Source organism: Ylistrum balloti, unplaced genomic scaffold (assembly GCF_031769215.1).
Source record: "Ylistrum balloti isolate Yb309-2 unplaced genomic scaffold, AGI_CSIRO_Ybal_v1 Utg370292, whole genome shotgun sequence".
Lineage (NCBI taxonomy): Eukaryota > Metazoa > Mollusca > Bivalvia > Pectinida > Pectinidae > Ylistrum > Ylistrum balloti.
This window is the reverse complement of record NW_026782221.1, coordinates 867,095-887,332: the sequence shown is the minus strand read 5'-3', so window position 1 is coordinate 887,332 and position 20,238 is coordinate 867,095. Positions and strand designations below refer to the sequence as shown.

At 33.5% G+C, this 20,238-nt stretch overlaps 1 protein-coding gene across 1 annotated transcript in view; it reads right to left on the bottom strand.

Moving 5' to 3' along the window:
• Positions 1 to 1,788: 1,788 nt before the first annotated feature.
• LOC132553035 (furin-like protease kpc-1) overlaps positions 1,789 to 20,238 on the bottom strand; it is a 74,993-nt gene continuing 56,543 nt past the window's right edge. The window contains exons 18-22 of the mRNA XM_060217239.1: positions 18,249 to 18,349; positions 17,915 to 18,015; positions 17,107 to 17,278; positions 13,189 to 13,224; positions 1,789 to 6,295 (exon numbers count right to left, since the gene is read on the bottom strand). Coding sequence (XP_060073222.1) covers positions 6,249 to 6,295; positions 13,189 to 13,224; positions 17,107 to 17,278; positions 17,915 to 18,015; positions 18,249 to 18,349 — 457 coding nt within the window. The 3' untranslated portion in view covers positions 1,789 to 6,248. The remainder of the gene's footprint in view (positions 6,296 to 13,188; positions 13,225 to 17,106; positions 17,279 to 17,914; positions 18,016 to 18,248; positions 18,350 to 20,238) is intronic.

Here is a 20,238-nt window from a genome sequence, read left to right as displayed (position 1 = left end):
GTATTAAGATTCAGGTTTATATGTGATTCTGGTTGGCATATTAAATCAAAACATATTTTTTTTACAACATTTGTTAAATATGTTTTTTTCTGGTTTATATTTATCACTCTTATTGGCCTGGCGAAGTGTGTAAGGGGTCTTACTGTGTAGGGAACCTGAGAATCCGGTGAAAACCCATGTGGTCCGGTAGGTGACTTTTTATGTTCGTTGCAGGAATTGAACCCTGATGAAGGGCTGAGGTGTTACCTAGCTACCCAGGAGTGGTGGCACAGTTGTTAACTATGTATTCTTTAGGGAAATGGCCCTGGAACCTGTTTTAAGAAGTTACCAGTTCCCATTCATTTTCTTAGAGCTGGATGGGGATATTGAACTGCTATACAATGTATACAGGTATTGTGGTAGATAAGGCCACATCATGGTCTGGCCTGCTTACATTGTTCAGAGTAATGGTCCTTTCTCTCAAAATTTTCAATTAACCTTTATTTTCTCATTGTTGAATGGTAATGATGAACTGTAATTTCACATGTTGTGTCATTGGTACTGCGTCTGTTAGGAATTAATTTTGGCTGTCAGCCTTAGTCAACAAATACTTGAAAAAGTGAAAAATGAATACACTTCTTAACAAGAGGCCCAAAGGGCATTAACAGTCCAGGTTACAATGTTCTCATTCTTGGAACATGTCATAGAAACTTTTAAGCAAAGTAAGATAACTCGTACTAACATTACAGTGTACATACAATGTACAGTGTAAGTGTAAACTGTAAAACATTAAACAATGTTTGAATTAAAACAAATTACACTTATGATGTACTTTTCCTATATAAACTCTTCCATTCATGAAAAGTATTTTATTCTACCATATTTGCATATTGGGAAGAGTTTTGGAAATTTCAGTCAACTTTACTCTTTTTGGCCCCATCCTTCAGTCCTTGGGGGTCAGCCATAGTCAATTTGTGCTTTATCATCAAAATGACAGCATGAAATAATAATTCTAACCAAATTGAAATTATGCTCAAAAATGCAATTTTCCTATTATAATTTTGGTAAAGCACCTAAGATGCTTCCATCCATGAAAAGTGTTTGCTTTTACCATACTTAGATATAGAGAAGATTTTTGAAATTTCAATCTATTTGAACCCTTTTTGACCTGCCCCACATGCCCCTCGGGATGGGGGTCATATGATTTATAGTTTTGGTTCACCTTTGGCATTGGAAGATTTCTGCAAAATTGTATTGAACTGGTAATGGAGTATTCCAGAAAAAGTTGAAAATGCTTACAAATTTTAATGGAACACAATGCATGACAAAAGGCAATCAATCTCTCGTTGTGAGATTTTTGTCTCAGGAGACCCAAAATGCCCATAATGATAATGAGAGGAATTTTTGTCACTCTTAACACTCAGGTTTTTCTTCTTAATTTTAGATATTTTTGTTTCTGTGGTTATATACTCAATACAAGAAACTGCTTCAAGTTGAAGGTCACAATAAAAGGAGTTAAATAGCAGATACTTTTAATGCCTAAATGTCATTGGTGTGACTGGAGTTTGTACTTCACTAGACAAATTATTTAAAACGTCACCAAGATCAATCCCGATATGAAACTTTACTTCAATTCAACTGCGCAAGTCGATGTGAAGAATACCTCACTTCTTTTGTAGTTTGAACTGCGTATGTCTTTTGTATTCTTCACTTTGTCTTCAATATCTGAATATTTCTCCGTGAAAATGCTATAAAGCTCTGTTTTCGTGAAACTCAGATTCTAACAAACAAGCAAACACCATATTTTGTGCAAACAATAATATTATTCATTTCCATGGTACATAAATATTACATAATACATGTGATTACAGTGATATTGCAAAAATATATTTTCTACAATATTTTTTCTCATCAGAAAAATGACTCCAATAAAATCGATTAAAACTGTTCAACAATTTCCCATCTGATATTTCATCATTGTGTTGTCTCTACACGTGATTTTGTGAAAATATTGTAATGACCATTCATATTATACAATCATTATATGATATATAGACACATCAAAATACATGTAAAATTAAATATAAAAAAAAAAAAAACACCAGACCTTCTTTGTAAGATCACAGACGCCAATTAAAATTACCTTAATATGACTTCCATACACCAATCACACAAAGAATGACATGGAAACCATTAGAAAATAAACGAGAATAAAAATTAACTGTAAGAGATATATCTTAACATGAGAAAATGGATCATTAGAAAGTACTGATTCTACTTTTGTTCCATCTGCTGTTTTATTGATGTGATCCAAACATATTTCTGAGGGGAACAGCTGTGGTCAGATTTATTTCCTTTTGATATGAAAGCGTTTCTTTCCACTTTTTTTAATGAACCATCATGGTTGAAGAACTTTAATACAGAAATTCATCGATACCTATGATTGACAGAGCTTAGTTTCATCAATCTTTCCATGCTGGAGTTGTAGCCCCTAAATCAGTACCCCTGAATTTAACACTCACTATTTTACAAACTTTTAATGAACTTCTACCGTGTGTTTTGAGAAAACAGTCTCTCTCATCAAGAATTAATTTCGAACAGTTTCTATGGTGTCCATGAGGACAGTTTTCACAGATGTGATAAGTAATTACACACTACCTCAGTCAGATACTTCTTCGCTCACATACAATTTCAAATCTACTCTCAAACGGAAGGATGATAAGTTGAAATGGACCGTGGTTTGTCCATGGGTGACTTCACATATGAATGCTTAACAACTCGACTCATACAACTTTCTCAAAATCTGGCTGAGCAGATCTCTTCTAATAATTCAGTTCTATTAATTTGTATCTCTGAATCTAGTATACATATTAAAAGTAATTTGAAAAAAGATGGATTTGAAGCTCACCATTATATGTAAAAGCTCTGATTAGGCAATAACAGGAACATAAGATGACTAACATGTAAATATTTATAAAGTTTGTAATGAAGTTACATGCATGTTTGAAAATACAATCAATATATCCACTAACTCCCCAAAATGACTATCACAAAAACTACAATGATATGCACAATGCTGTCTGATTAAGTAAAATCATATACAGGCTCAAACCTGTTTTTAAGTTAAAAATTTTAAAAATAACACAGAATATCATGAATATCAAAGGTGCTATCTGAAACTTCAAAACTGGATTCTTATAAAGGTGAGTCAATGTGAGGCAGTCTACACAGCACACACTTTGTGATGTATCACCAATTGGAACTAAACTTTAATACAAATAATGTTTCATCTGGAATACATTCAAATTCAAAAATCTTCAAGTGATTCAGTCTTGCAAGGAAGAACAACATAAATGACTCATTTTTATGTAAGTACATTTATCAAGGTAAGTAAATTTTACTGTCGACTGCAATCAAAATGATTCAGTTCTCATCATTAAAAAGTAATCAATGAGACTGTTTACTTTAAATATAAGTGAAATGGCTAAATTTTAATTGAAGAATAAATGCGAGTGAAAGTGAGTCCGTGAAAGGACAGCAACAAAGTGACTCGGTATGTAGACTAGATAATGTTGATATTTGGTCAGTGTTAATGTCCTGATTGGTAGACAGATAAACACCAATATACCCATGATTATTTTTCATTTTCCCCTGTATTGGTATAGATATACATCATACTTACCAACACTCCCTATTACGAAGAAAGATTCCAGATTTTCAGGATCAATTTTAAATGTTTAATAACCAATTTTTGTTTAAATCTTCCAAACTGTTTCTAATGTCAAAAATTCAATTTGTCCACCTGAAACAACAACTTAAGATTTGTTGTTTTTATGATTTTAGTTTGTGAGAAGAAGGAATGAATATGTATTTTTCTGAAGCCTAAATTTTAAATATTTAAAAAAAAATTCAAAATGGTCAGTAAGTATGATGCTAAACTGCATATTTGTCAAAACAAGAATGACTAAGGATGGAGCACAGGGAAAATATCCTCAAAAGTCTCCATGGAGAACTATATTTTAGATACCGCAAATGCTAATTATAATCCTCCTGTAACCATGGTAATGATGAAGTCTATTTATAGCATTGGTAATAGGTCAAGGACAAATGACACCTACAAATATCTAAGACTTAGAAGTAATTTGATTTGATCATTTGACATTTTAAACAAAACTGCAGCATGAAAATAATTCCAGCACAGAATCATCATAAATACAATATTGACATAGACATCAATTGGTGAATCATTTTTTTCAATTTCTTAAAACTTCTGACACTATTTGCATATGCACACAATTAAGTTCATACAAATTTCTTCAGAATATTCAGAACAGATAAAAAAAAATAGATAAAACTGAATACTTCAAAATCTCTCATCATAAAACGATATTTGACTACACTGTAAGCTTAAACATGATTTTTTCTTACATATTTCTATTTTTTTTTATTCTGCTAAATTTCTCATGCAGAATACATGGCATTTTGTGAGACAAAGACAATGCAGTTTACAATAATTTGCACTAGGAGGATTAGGTATAATACAAAATGCCTGTTAGAGTAAAATTTCATTTTACAATGTCTAATATGTTTTCTGGGCTTTCGATATGCCATGTAAATAGTAACACAATTTTTCTTGCATTCTTTGTCAAGGTTATTTGAGCACTTTTATTTTTTGAAATTGGAAAAGTTCTGACAAATCCCCATCAAATTAACATAGGTTATGTAAAGTTTGCGAAATTTGGGGTTTAAAAGCCATTTTCTTCAAAAAAAAAATTTGCACAAATTTCAGAATTTAGAGAGTCCACAGATAATGCCAACATCAAGGTTAATAGTGGCAGATATGTTAGTCCTGCTGTCTGAATGTTATGTTAACACTGTGCAAGGACAATGACTGGAGCTCCATATCCAAGGGAGGTAATCTCTCTTATAGTCAATTGAAAATCCGACGTTAATATTCTTTGGGCTGTGTCAGTGTATCATGCTATTACATATCACAGTGAATGGGTCTCGACACATACAATACACCAACCATACCCTGTCAGTAGGACGGTGAAACTGAACTCTTCAATATATAGAGTTTTAATAAGGACACATCAGGAGACACAATCCAGTAACATCTCCACACAAAACAACAAAGGATTTCTGATAGGCAATGATCAATGTTTATACACATGAATATCCTGCATTCTATAACATCTGAGATGTCAGCATTGATATCATTGATAACAAAACTTGAATTGAAGCTAAATATGCAGTGAGAGTTGTGATAATTGAAGAGATCAAAAACTTTTTGTTTTTTTGCCTTCATTTTTCACGTAGATTTGCAGTTATCTTACAGAAAATTGCTTCTGTTTTTCATCTGATTTGTTCAGACAGTTCAGTACAAGAAAATGACGTAACTCAACACAGCAACATCATGGCTATAGATTAAAGCATGTGATTGACATGGAATACAAACTTTTATATGAAAGAGATCAAAATGGCCAATTCTTTCTAGTTTTCTAGAAGCTTGGCATACTACTGAACAGGGGTTATGTTACTTAGGTATAATTATGTTAGTATCCAACTACAACAGCTCAACCGTCAATTAACAAACCCATGCAAACAAAGGAAACAGCAATCTATTAGAATTTATTGAATGTTTAAATCTTTTATAAAATCACAAGTATATTGAAAGATTAGCAAACCCTGAACAAAGATCTTTCATACACTTAAAAGTAGTCTTTTGTTTGTCTTCCATTCTTCACTTCATTAATGCCATGCAAATATATAAGCTTTCATCTTTTTTTCTGCAAATTTGATTATTTTGAGAAAATCTCAATTTCTGATATTTATAGTGAATCATGTACTTATTTAACGATTTTGCCAATAACATTTTAATGATGATCTCAGTAACCCACATGATGTAAACAATGATTATTAAACCTTAGTACTTGATTGCCCACTTCTTGGTTGCACCAGCAACCATATTCATGCACCAAATAACCTATAACCCTTTCATTGTCTTGGTATATAAGCATGCCATAAGGTCAAGCTACTGTATCCATTTATCTTCAAATGAAAGGGTCAAAGGTCATGTCAAGCACAGATCTTTCACCCTGTCATATTGAAATGAAAGGGTCAGAGGTCAATGCAACCTCAGGTTTCATAAACCTGGGATGACTACTTATGTACCACTATGAATAACACATTGATGCACTGCATGGTTATACGGTGAAAGATCCCACATTTGCAGAACGAAACAATACAAACTCAGATTCTGTTTTTGCTCACCCAGTATTGGAGTTGAGCCATTGGACCAGCCAATTTTTCCTCTCTGTAATTAACAAGGAGAAGTGTTCATGATCAAAACTGCATATACAATTTTTATATACCTACAACTTTCAATAACTCATTTTAGAAAAACACCTGTCATATTTGAGAACCTGGCCCCAAAGCCTAGGAAGTCATTTCCTGATGTTCTGATAAAATAAAGTTCATTGAAAGGATGACAGGAATAATGAAGATCTAACATTACCAGCTTCACATCATTTCCTCTGCTTCAGCAGATCTTTGTTGGAGCTTTAAAGTTCAGGGATTGGGTCATTCTTCTTGTATACTTCTGATACTATCACGATATCCTCTAAGTATTTAAGTGAACAGAAAGGATTAATCATAACCAATGATTATGGCCAACGTATGTATACATTGCTACCTTATAGCCATTTAAGTTTGAAAGAGTTTCCCACCACACTAAATTTATTGTCAGTGTAAAATGGTGTGAACTTGGGCTGAAAAGAAAACAGGAAAAATTTATTAAAGCTACTACACCACATGTAAATTTTAAAATACTGTCCATGAGAATGTATTAAGCAGGTTCTAACTACTGCGTTATGATGTTGGTACTGACATGTTTCAGAGGTAATACATCAAAAGGCACAGGCCATTTACTATCTAATGAAGAAAGTCACAGTAAAACCAAATCCCTTCTACTACCACAACCAAACATATCTAAATCATTCTGACATTCTATCATCATTTATCTAATATTGGTCTGGCGTAAACTCTAGACTGATATCAAAACAACCAAATGTATGTCAGATTAATTTGGACTACATCTTAGACCTAAGTACCATAAAGTCAACTGTCAGGTATTACAAGATCTCAACACCATCAAGCTAACTGTTAAACAGTACAAGATCTCAACACCATCAAGCCAGCTGTTAAACAGTACAAGATCTCAACACCATCAAGCCAGCTGTTAGATAGTACAATATCTCATCATCATCAAGCCAGTTGTTAGATAGTACAAGATCTCAACACCATCAAGCCAGCTGTTAGATAGTACAAGATCTCATCATCATCAAGCCAGTTGTTAGATAGTACAAGATCTCAACACCATCAAGCCAGCTGTTAGATAGTACAAGATCTCATCATCATCAAGCCAGTTGTTAGATAGTACAAGATCTCAACACCATCAAGCCAGCTGTTAAACAGTATAAGATCTCAACACCATCAAGTCAGCTGTTAGATAGTACAAGATCTCAGCACCATCAAGCTAACTGTTAAACAGTACAAGATCTCAACACCATCAAGCCAGCTGTTAGATAGTACAAGATCTCAACACCATCAAGCTAACTGTTAAACAGTATAAGATCTCAACACCACCAAGTCAGCTGTCAGGTATTACAAGATCTCAACACCATCAAGCCAGCTGTTAGATAGTACAAGATCTCAGCACCATCAAGCTAACTGTTAAACAGTATAAGATCTCAACACCATCAAGTCAGCTGTTAAACAGTACAAGATCTCAACACCATCAAGCTAACTGTTAAACAGTATAAGATCTCAACACCATCAAGTCAGCTGTCAGGTATTACAAGATCTCAACACCATCAAGCCAGCTGTTAGATAGTACAAGATCTCAGCACCATCAAGCTAACTGTTAAACAGTATAAGATCTCAACACCATCAAGTCAGCTGTTAAACAGTACAAGATCTCAACACCATCAAGCCAGCTGTTAGATAGTACAAGATCTCAACAAAATCAAGCTAACTGTTAAACAGTATAAGATCTCAACACCATCAAGTCAGCTGTTAAACAGTACAAGATCTCAACACCATCAAGCTAGCTGTTAGATAGTACAAGATCTCAACACCATCAAGCCAGCTGTTAGATAGTACAAGATCTCAACAAAATCAAGCTAACTGTTAAACAGTATAAGATCTCAACACCATCAAGTCAGCTGTTAAACAGTACAAGATCTCAACACCATCAAGCCAGCTGTTAGATAGTACAAGATCTCAGCACCATCAAGCTAACTGTTAAACAGTATAAGATCTCAACACCATCAAGTCAGCTGTTAAACAGTACAAGATCTCAACACCATCAAGCCAGCTGTTAGATAGTACAAGATCTCAACACCATCAAGCTAACTGTTAAACAGTATAAGATCTCAACACCATCAAGTCAGCTGTTAAACAGTACAAGATCTCAACACCATCAAGCCAGCTGTTAGATAGTACAAGATCTCAACACCATCAAGTCAGCTGTTAGGTAGTACAAGATCTCAACACCATCAAGCCAGCTGTTAGGTAGTACAAGATCTCAGCACTATCAAGTCAGCTGTTAGACAGTACAAGATCTTAGCACCATCAAGCCAGCTGTTAGGTAGTACAAGATCTCAGCACCAACAACTCAGCTGTTAAACAGTACAAGATCTCAACACCATCAACTCAGCTGTTAAACAGTACAAGATCTCAACACCATCAAGCCAGCTGTTAGATAGTACAAGATCTCAACACCATCAAGCCAGCTGTTAAACAGTACAAGATCTCAGCACCATCAAGTCAGCTGTTAGATAGTACAAGATCTCAGCACCATCAAGCTAACTGTTAAAAAGTATAAGATCTCAACACCATCAAGTCAGCTGTTAAACAGTACAAGATCTCAACACCATCAAGCCAGCTGTTAGATAGTACAAGATCTCAACACCATCAAGCTAACTGTTAAACAGTATAAGATCTCAACACCATCAAGTCAGCTGTTAAACAGTACAAGATCTCAACACCATCAAGCCAGCTGTTAGATAGTACAAGATCTCAACACCATCAAGCCAGCTGTTAGGTAGTACAAGATCTCAACACCATCAAGCCAGCTGTTAGGTAGTACAAGATCTCAGCACTATCAAGTCAGCTGTTAGACAGTACAAGATCTTAGCACCATCAAGCCAGCTGTTAGGTAGTACAAGATCTCAGCACCATCAACTCAGCTGTTAAACAGTACAAGATCTCAACACCATCAACTCAGCTGTTAAACAGTACAAGATCTCAACACCATCAAGCCAGCTGTTAGATAGTACAAGATCTCAACACCATCAAGTCAGCTGTTAAACAGTACAAGATCTCAGCACCATCAAGTCAGCTGTTAGGTAGTACAAGATCTCAGCACTATCAAGTCAGCTGTTAGACAGTACAAGATCTTAGCACCATCAAGCCAGCTATTAGGTTGTACAAGATCTCAACACCATCAAGCCAGCTGTTAGGTAGTACAAGATCTCAACACCATCAACTCAGCTGTTAAACAGTACAAGATCTCAACACCATCAAGCCAGCTGTTAGATAGTACAAGATCTCAACACCATCAAGTCAGCTGTTAAACAGTACAAGATCTCAGCACCATCAAGTCAGCTGTTAGATAGTACAAGATCTCAACACCATCAAGTCAGCTGTTAGACAGTACAAGATCTCAACACTATCAAGCCAGCTGTTAGATAATACAAGATCTCAACACCTTCAAGCCAGCTGTTAAACAGTACAAGATCTCTGCACCATCAAGCCAGTTGTTAGATAGTACAAGATCTCAACACCATCAAGTCAGCTGTTAGATAGTACAAGATCTCAACACTATCAAGCCAGCTGTTAGATAATACAAGATCTCAACACCTTCAAGCCAGCTGTTAGATAGTACAAGATCTCAACACCATCAAGTCAGCTGTTAGACAGTACAAGATCTCAACACTATCAAGCCAGCTGTTAGATAATACAAGATCTCAACACCTTCAAGCCAGCTGTTAAACAGTACAAGATCTCTGCACCATCAAGCCAGTTGTTAGATAGTACAAGATCTCAACACCATCAAGTCAGCTGTTAGATAGTACAAGATCTCAACACTATCAACTCAGCTGTTTGATAGTACAAGATCTCAACACCATCAACTCAGTTGTTAGATACTACAAGATCTCAACACTATCAAGCTAGTGGTTAGGCTAGAAAAGATCTCAACACCATCATGCTAACTGTTAGGTAGCAGATCTTAGCACTATCAAGTCAGCTGTTTGGTAGTTCAAGATCTTGGCTCCTTTATCCAAGCTGTTGGGGAGAGAAACAAAATCTTGGCACCATCAAATCAGTCATCTGGTAGTACAAGATCTCAGCACCATCATGTGAACTGTTTGGTGGCACATATAACTACCACAAGTTTTATATACCTAAACTACCTGTACCCGACACCAATCTGTAGATCTCTCAGGTGTGTTGGAGGTCTTTTCCATGTGTATCTCGATAGGAATGGGAATGAATTAAGAACTAAATTATTGATAATTCATTGTTTCGTCTTGTATTCATCAATGCCAATCTATCTTGAGAAGGTATTGGAAATAACTTCTATGGTGCAGATTAGGGATGACCCTGTCTGATACAGTATATCTTGAACTTTGACTCTAGCACTCAATTTTAGACTCTTACGTAAAGATCAAATATTCTCTCATCAGCAACCTGATGTCGCAATTAAAACAAAAAATTCTTTATCCTAGAAAATGCATATCTAAGTATCATAGGCCATGGAAATGATGGTGGTCACATATCTTGGAAAAGAAACGTCCACAGGCAGTGACAGGTCTACAGAGTTCACACATACGTACACCAAATCCTGTGTCCAGCGTTAACAACAATATAAATATGTGAAAAACATCACAAATGGAACATTAAAAAATGGCACACTAATAACAAACACAGCAGACAAGATGTTTAGACCTGTTCATCAGTATAATATGACTTTGTGATGGTTTCTTAACACTCTTGTCACAACAGAGGGATAAATTATAACTGGTAATTTTTTTTTACACATATACATATATTCAAATAAAAATGTTATGTCTCCATGAATGAGAAATTTTTCTTGTTAATGTATTATTGAAATTTCTTCAGTAATGAACTGTTTAAAAAGAAACTCTTAGCACAATTTTCTAAAATCTAGACACACAACACATCAGTAACATGGCACTTACTGAAACAAACAACTTCAACAATATATCAGTGTTATGTTAACGGGTCTAACTGGGAAATTGTGATTGATGATAATATGTTAACAACTAAACAGTGTGAAAATCTCCATCACATAAAACTGTGGTAGAGTGAAAATAAACAACATCAAAATAGAAACGGGTCATTTTAACCCACACAGCCAATCACACGCCATAAACAATGCACAAACAATCCTGTCCATCTGTAGCACACACATACGGTATAACACACTGTCCACATATAAACGGCTTTTCTTACAGACTAGATAAAGTCGTCATTCATAAAATAAGTTTGGATAACATCCTGGAATAAATGTTAACAAACAGACAGAGAGGTTCTTCTTTCCAATGTGTAGAACCCTCCTCAATCAATTGAGTGCATGGAGATGCACTCAGTCAAAAAGCTATACCTTTGATGCGAATGCTATGAGAAGGATGTGTGCTCAGATATATACAAATGAGAAAGTAAAGTGCGCAGTCTGAAGCTATCTCTGTAAGGCATGTACCACACAAGCTGTGTCCTGTTTCATAAACGTTCGCAAGGCTGTAATACATCTTTTCATACAACATAATAATCTGCCTATATAGGCACACAGGCAAGTGTGTACACATATTTACACAATCTACTATCAGATCAAGTACATCACACATTTCAACGTCTGTGAAATGGCTGTTATAATAATTTCTATTCAATCATTTACACAATCAATATTAAAAACATTGTAGTATCTACAGTGAAATCTGCCTCAAAAGACGACTGTAGAGCATGAGAGGATAACAGATCATTTTTTTGATAACACAGGTAGTGGACAAGACAGATTTCACTGAGTAATACCACTAAAATTACACATCTCCCACCTGGATATATTAATAGCAGCACTTGAACACCTGAAAGTCAATGACTGTGGTCATGGGAGTCCCACTGTTAATTATATGCCTCTTACAGCTAGTGTTGCCCATATGGTGTATAACTGTACACTGGAACTAATGGCATTCATTGTAAACATTTAATTGACAAACCAAGTTCCAGGTAAATTCTGCTAGTCTATAGAACAACCTGCCATGCATGATGAAATCTGACAGGAGAGAGTAAATCTCTAAAACACTGAGAACAATCAAGGAATCTGTTGAACAGGAATGAAATAAATTCATGTATATCCATGAAGAGCTCAACTTCCATATTTATAGTTGATATCAGTTAATTTCAATGGAATTTTGAAAATGCATATTCTGGGAGGACACATATACAAACAAGAACAATGTTATGTTAATAGTTCACAGTTAAACAGTCAAACCAAGCACATTGCGGTTATGTTACCAGGATGAAACTTGTACACAAACCAAGCACTACTGGGCCATGTAGCCATGACAACACACCATCAAGGCGAATAACAAATAAATAAAATCTATGTCTTTAAAATGTTTCCTATAATACTTTTTTTTATATATCACAACTTCTGAATCATGAAAAAAAATACCATAAATACATTAAAAGAACTTAGTACTTCCATATATGTAAAAAAATTCTCTAATCCTTAGGGTCCATTAGACCATCAATCTAGCTTAGACAAATACAGAAATAAAAAAAAATTAGTATCAAGCTATAGTTTTTGTTTCACAGATTTATGTGAAATATTTGTAAATATAAAGCTTTGATAATGTAAAAGATTTGTTTTTAAATACTATTTACTGTTGTGTTTCTGGCACTGGTGATCTTATTTCTACTAAGATGACAACTTTTAAATGTCATTTTGAGCTAGCCTTTCATATTTGACTGATGATAACTTTTCATCCTGGATTCTATTCAGTGTTGTTTGATTGTTTCTGAGCATAAAGAAGATAACAGCAGCCAAAAGAACAATGATGAGTGCGATCACCACGACCACTACAGTCAGTATGACAGTAGCGTCCCCAAATCCGTTCTCACCTGTCTTGTTTTTAGAGGCGCCCACAATGCATTTGCCTGAAATTAGTAAGTACAGATTTATATCATAAAACTATAAATAACATTCTGCAGTCATACACAATTAATTCTTTATCAATGTTACAAAATATAATGGGAAAACTATCAAATCATCATTTAATTTTAGAAGATTAGTGACCTTAATTAAGATCAGTGACCTATAAAGTTCAGCACAAGAGTGAAATAATGCGGAGTTGTATTCTAGTAACTACAACAAATGAGAAATACAACAATGGAAACCTACAACAATGAAAACCTACAACAATGGAAACCTACAACATGAGAAATACAACAATGGAAATCTACAACAATGGAAATCTACAACAAATGAGAAGTACAACAATGGAAACCTACAATAAATGAGAAATACAACAATGGAAACCTACAACAATGGAAATCTACAACAATGGAAACCTACAACAATACAATGGAAATCTACAACAATGAAACCTACAACATGGAAATCTACAACAATGGAAGCCTACAACAATGGAAATCTACAACAATGGAAATCTACAACATGGAAATCTACAACATGGCAAACCTACAACAATGGAAATCTACAACATGGAAATCTACAACAATGGAAATCTACAACAATGGAAACCTACAACAATGGAAATCTACAACAATGAAACCTACAACAATGGAAATCTACAACAATGGAAATCTACAACAATGAAACCTACAACAATGGAAATCTACAACAATGGAAACCAACAACGGAAACCTACAACATGAGAATTTTACAACAAATGAAAACTATGACAATGGAAAGCTAACATTAACAACAAATGAGAACTAAACAATGATATCTACATTAACAGAGAACTTAACAATGAGATCTACATTAACAGAGAACTACATGATATCTACATTGGAGAACTATAACAATGATATCTACATTAACAGAGAACAGATATCTACATTAACAGAGAACTATAACAATTTATATCTACATTAACTGAGAACTATAACAATGATATCTACATTAACAGAGAACTATAACAATGATATCTACATTAACAGAGAACTAACAATGATATCTACATTAACAGAGAACTATAACAATGATATCTACATTAACAGAGAACTATATCTACATTAACAGAGAACTATAACAATGATATCTACATTAACAGAGAACTACCACAATGATATCTACATTAACAGAGAACTACCACAATGATATCTACATTAACAGAGAACTATAACAATGATATCTACATTAACAGAGAACTATAACAATGATATCTACATTAACAGAGAACTATAACAATGATATCTACATTAACAGAGAACTATAACAATGATATCTACATTAACAGAGAACTATAACAATGATATCTACAGAGAACTATAACAATGAGAACTATAACAATGATATCTACATTAACAGAGAACTACCACAATGATATCTACATTAACAGAGAACTATAACAATGATATCTACATTAACAGAGAACTATAATATCTACATTAACAGAGAACTATAACAATGATATCTACATTAACAGAGAACTAACAATGATATCTACATTAACAGAGAACTACTATATCTACAATGATATCTAATATCTACATTAACAGAGAACTATAACAATGATATCTACATTAACAGAACTAACAATGATATCTACATTAACAGAGAACAAACAATGATATCTACATTAACAGAGAACTATAACAATGATATCTACATTAACAGAGAACTATAACAATGATATCTACATTAACAGAGAACTATAACAATGATATCTACATTAACAGAGAACTATAACAATGATATCTACATTAATAGAGAACTATAACAATGATATCTACATTAACAGAGAACTACCACAATGATATCTACATTACAGAGAACATAACAATGATATCTACATTAACAGAGAACTATAACAATGATATCTACATCAACAGAGAACTATAACAATGATATCTACATTAACAGAGAACTATAACAATGATATCTACATTAACAGAGAACTATAACAATGATATCTACATTAACAGAGAAACTACCACAATGATATCTACATTAACAGAGAACTATAACAATGAGAACTATAACAATACATTACACAGAGAACTATAACAATGATATCTACATTAACAGAGAACTATAACAATGATATCTACACAAGAACTATAACAATGATATCTACATTAACAGAGAACTATAACAATGATATCTACAATACCACAATGATATCTACATTAACAGAGAACTATAACAATGATATCTACATTAACAGAGAACTATAACAATGATATCTACATTAACAGAGAACTATAACAATGATATCTACATTAACAGAGAACTATAACAATGATATCTACATTAACAGAGAACTATAACAATGATATCTACATTAACAGAGAACTATAACAATGAGATATACATTAACAGAGAACTATAACAATGATATCTACATTAACAGAGAACTATAACAATGATATCTACATTAACAGAGAACAATGATATCTACATTAACAGAGAACTAACAATGATATCTACATTAACAGAGAACTATAACAATGATATCTACATTAACAGAGAACTACCACAATGATATCTACATTAACAGAGAACTATAACAATGATATCTACATTAACAGAGAACTATAACAATGATATCTACATTAACAGAGAACTACCACAATGATATCTACATTAACAGAGAACTATAACAATGATATCTACATTAACAGAGAACTATAACAATGATATCTACATTAACAGAGAACTATAACAATGATATCTACATTAACAGAGAACTATAACAATGATATCTACATTAACAGAGAACTATAACAATGATATCTACATTAACAGAGAACTACCACAATGATATCTACATTAACAGAGAACTATAACAATGATATCTACATTAACAGAGAACTACCACAATGATATCTACATTAACAGAGAACTACCACAATGACATTAACAGAGAACTATAACAATGATATCTACATCAACAGAGAACTATAACAATGATATCTACATCAACAGAGAACTATAACAATGATATCTACATTAACAGAGAACTACAACAATGATATCTACATCAACAGAGAACTATACAATGATATCTACACAACAGAGAACTATAACAATGATATCTACATTAACAGAGAACTACCACAATGATATCTACATTAACAGAGAGAACTATAACAATGATATCTACATTAACAGAGAACTATAACAGAGAACTATAACAATGATATCTAACTACCACAATGATATCTACATTAACAGAGAACTATAACAATGGAGATTTACAACAGTGGAGAACTACCACAATGATATCTACATTAACAGAGAACTATAACAATGATATCTACATTAACAGAGAACTATAACAATGATATCTACATTAACAGAGAACTATAACAATGATATCTACATTAACAGAGAACTATAACAATGATATCTACATTAACAGAGAACTACCACAATGATATCTACATCAACAGAGAACTACCACAATGATATCTACATTAACAGAGAACTATAACAATGATATCTACATTAACAGAGAACTATAACAATGATATCTACATTAACAGAGAACTATAACAATGGAGATTTACAACAGTGGAGAACTACCACAATGATATCTACATTAACAGAGAACTACCACAATGATATCTACATTATCTACATTAGAAACTATAACAATGATAACATTAATCACATTGAGAACTATAACAATGATATCTACATTAACAGAGAACTATAACAATGATATCTACATTAACAGAGAACTATAACAATGATATGTAAACAGTTATGACCAGTCTAGAACTACAGCCACCATCATGATGAGGCTTGGGGACCAGTGGTAGTAATTAGAACAAGAGAATATGTACCTCTGTTGATATCACATTTACAGCAGCTAGTCGTGTCCTGGTTTGGGTCCACACAACAGGCTAGGCAAGCCTGCAGGTAGGGGTGGAACATCAGTGGGCTTCGACATGAGTTACAGTCGGTCGCCTCGGGTCCGTGACATGTGTTGCAGTTCTTGTGACATGCTTTACATGACTGGAAAGACAAGTAAAGACATAAATATACTACTACTCTGTATAGGGTAGTTTCACTTTAGGCGAGTAGTCATTACATTCAATAAAAATCTATAATCTGAAAAACCAATAGATTTAACTTGTAGCAAATGTTCCTGTGTTCAGATCCAGCTATTGTTCTTCCATATGGTGTACTCACACAAAGCCTATACATGAAACCATACCGGAGATAGGCCCTCGAAAAATGTATCATGCTGTAATCTTGTAGAATTGAAGGTCAAGGTCAAAGGTCAAGTAGAAGTTTGATAGAGGACAAATTTTCCAGTGACAGCGATATGCTTTGGAAAACTGAATTTGCTTTCTTCCATATTTACAGTGTATGTCAAAGGTCAAAAAAAGTCACAAAGACATCCTTTCAGTACAAGACACACTGCCATCAGATGCTTTACCTGTTTCACAAATTCTGTATCTATACATGAAACAGTGACTGAGACATGCTTCTTAAACTGGACAGACGGACTGACTGGTATATATACAAGGTGAATACTACATATGTTACTCCAAACATCAGTCAATATAGGGGCAACATATAGACATAAGAGCTTCATATTTTATCTGTATATCACCAGAGTCATCAAGTTTAACCACATGTACCTACCATAGCAGCCCAGTCATAAAAATTGTCTGTACTACAGGCATTCTCCTGGAAACAAACACTGTTGGACATCCTGAAGCCATTGGCACAGCTGTTACACACTCCTACAACACAAATGATTACAAAAAGGTATCATTTCTAGGAACACATAATCATCACCATAACCAAACCTAACCTTAAAAATCCATCTTTCTCATAACTTCTAATCAGTGTACTTTCTATCTAAAATCCACAATTTTCTCAATATTTTTAATGTCACCCATGGATACGTGTGACTGGTTACCTTGGTTACAACTTTGACATTCCCAGTAATTAGAATACATGTGTAAATACTTACCCCGATTACATTTGCGACATTCGCGGTGGTTAGCGATCTGTAGAACATGTGGCAAGTATCCCTTCTCACAAGTGAGAACACACTTGCCATTCTGGATATAGCTGTAAAAGATTATAACACAGTATACAGTACACAGAATATAACACAGTATACAGTACACAGAATATAACACAGTATACAGTACACAGAATATAACACAGTATACAGTACACAGAATATAACACAGTATACAGTACACAGAATATAACACAGTATACAGTACACAGAATATAACACAGTATACAGTACACAGAATATAACACAGTATACAGTACACAGAATATAACACAGTATACAGTAAACAGAATATAACACAGTATACAGTACACAGAATATAACACAGTATACAGTACACAGAATATAACACAGTATACAGTACACAGAATATAACACAGTATACAGTACACAGAATATAACACAGTATACAGAATATAACACAGTATACAGTACACAGAATATAACACAGTACACAGAATATAACACAGTATACAGTACACAGAATATAACACAGTACACAGAATATAACACAGTATACAGTACACAGAATATAACACAGTATATAACACAGTACAGTACACAGAATATAACACAGTATACAGTACACACAGTATACAGAATATAACACAGTATACAGTACACAGAATATAACACAGTATAATATAACACAGAATATAACACAGTACAGTACACAGAATATAACACAGTATACAGTACAGAATATAACATATAACACAGTATATAACACAGTACACAGAATATAACACAGTATACAGTACACAGAATATAACACAGTACACAGAATATAACACAGTATACAGTACACAGAATATAACACAGTATACAGTACACAGAATATACATCAAATGTGTATAACCAATGATAAAATAAATGTCACCACTACCTTTACAAACCAGTATCTGATCTGATATATAGAACATGATGATCTGAGATATAGAACATGATGATCTGATATAGAACATGATGATCTGAGATATAGAACATGATGATCTGATATATAACATGATGATCTGAGATATAGAACATGATGATCTGATATAGAACATGATGATCTGAGATATAGAACATGATGATCTGATATAGAACATGATGATCTGAGATAGAACATGATGATCTGAGATAGAACATGATGATCTGATATAGAACATGATGATCTGAGATATAGAACATGATGATCTGATATAGAACATGATGATCTGATATAGAACATGATGATCTGAGATATAGAACATGATGATCTGATATAGAACATGATGATGATCTGATATAGAACATGATGATCTGATATAGAACATGATGATCTGATATATAGAACATATATCTGAACATGATGATCTGATATAGAACATGATGATCTGATATAGAACATGATGATCTGAGATATAGAACATGATGATCTGATATAGAACATGATGATCTGATATAGAACATGATGATCTGATATAGAACATGATGATCTGATATAGAACATGATGATCTGAGATATAGAACATGATATAGAACATGATGATCTGATATATATCTGAACATGATGATCTGATATATATATATCTGAACATGATGATCTGATATATATAGAACATGATGATCTGATATATAGAACATGATGATCTGATATATAGAACATGATGATCTGATATAGAACATGATGATCTGATATATAGAACATGATGATCTGATATAGAACATGATGATCTGATATAGAACATGATGATCTGAGATAGAACATGATGATCTGATATAGAACATGATGATCTGATGATATCTGATATAACATGATGATCTGATATAGAACATGATGATCTGATATAGAACATGATGATCTGAGATATAGAACATGATGATCTGATATAGAACATGATGATCTGATATAGAACATGATGATCTGATATAGATATAGAACATGATGATCTGATATAGAACATGATGATCT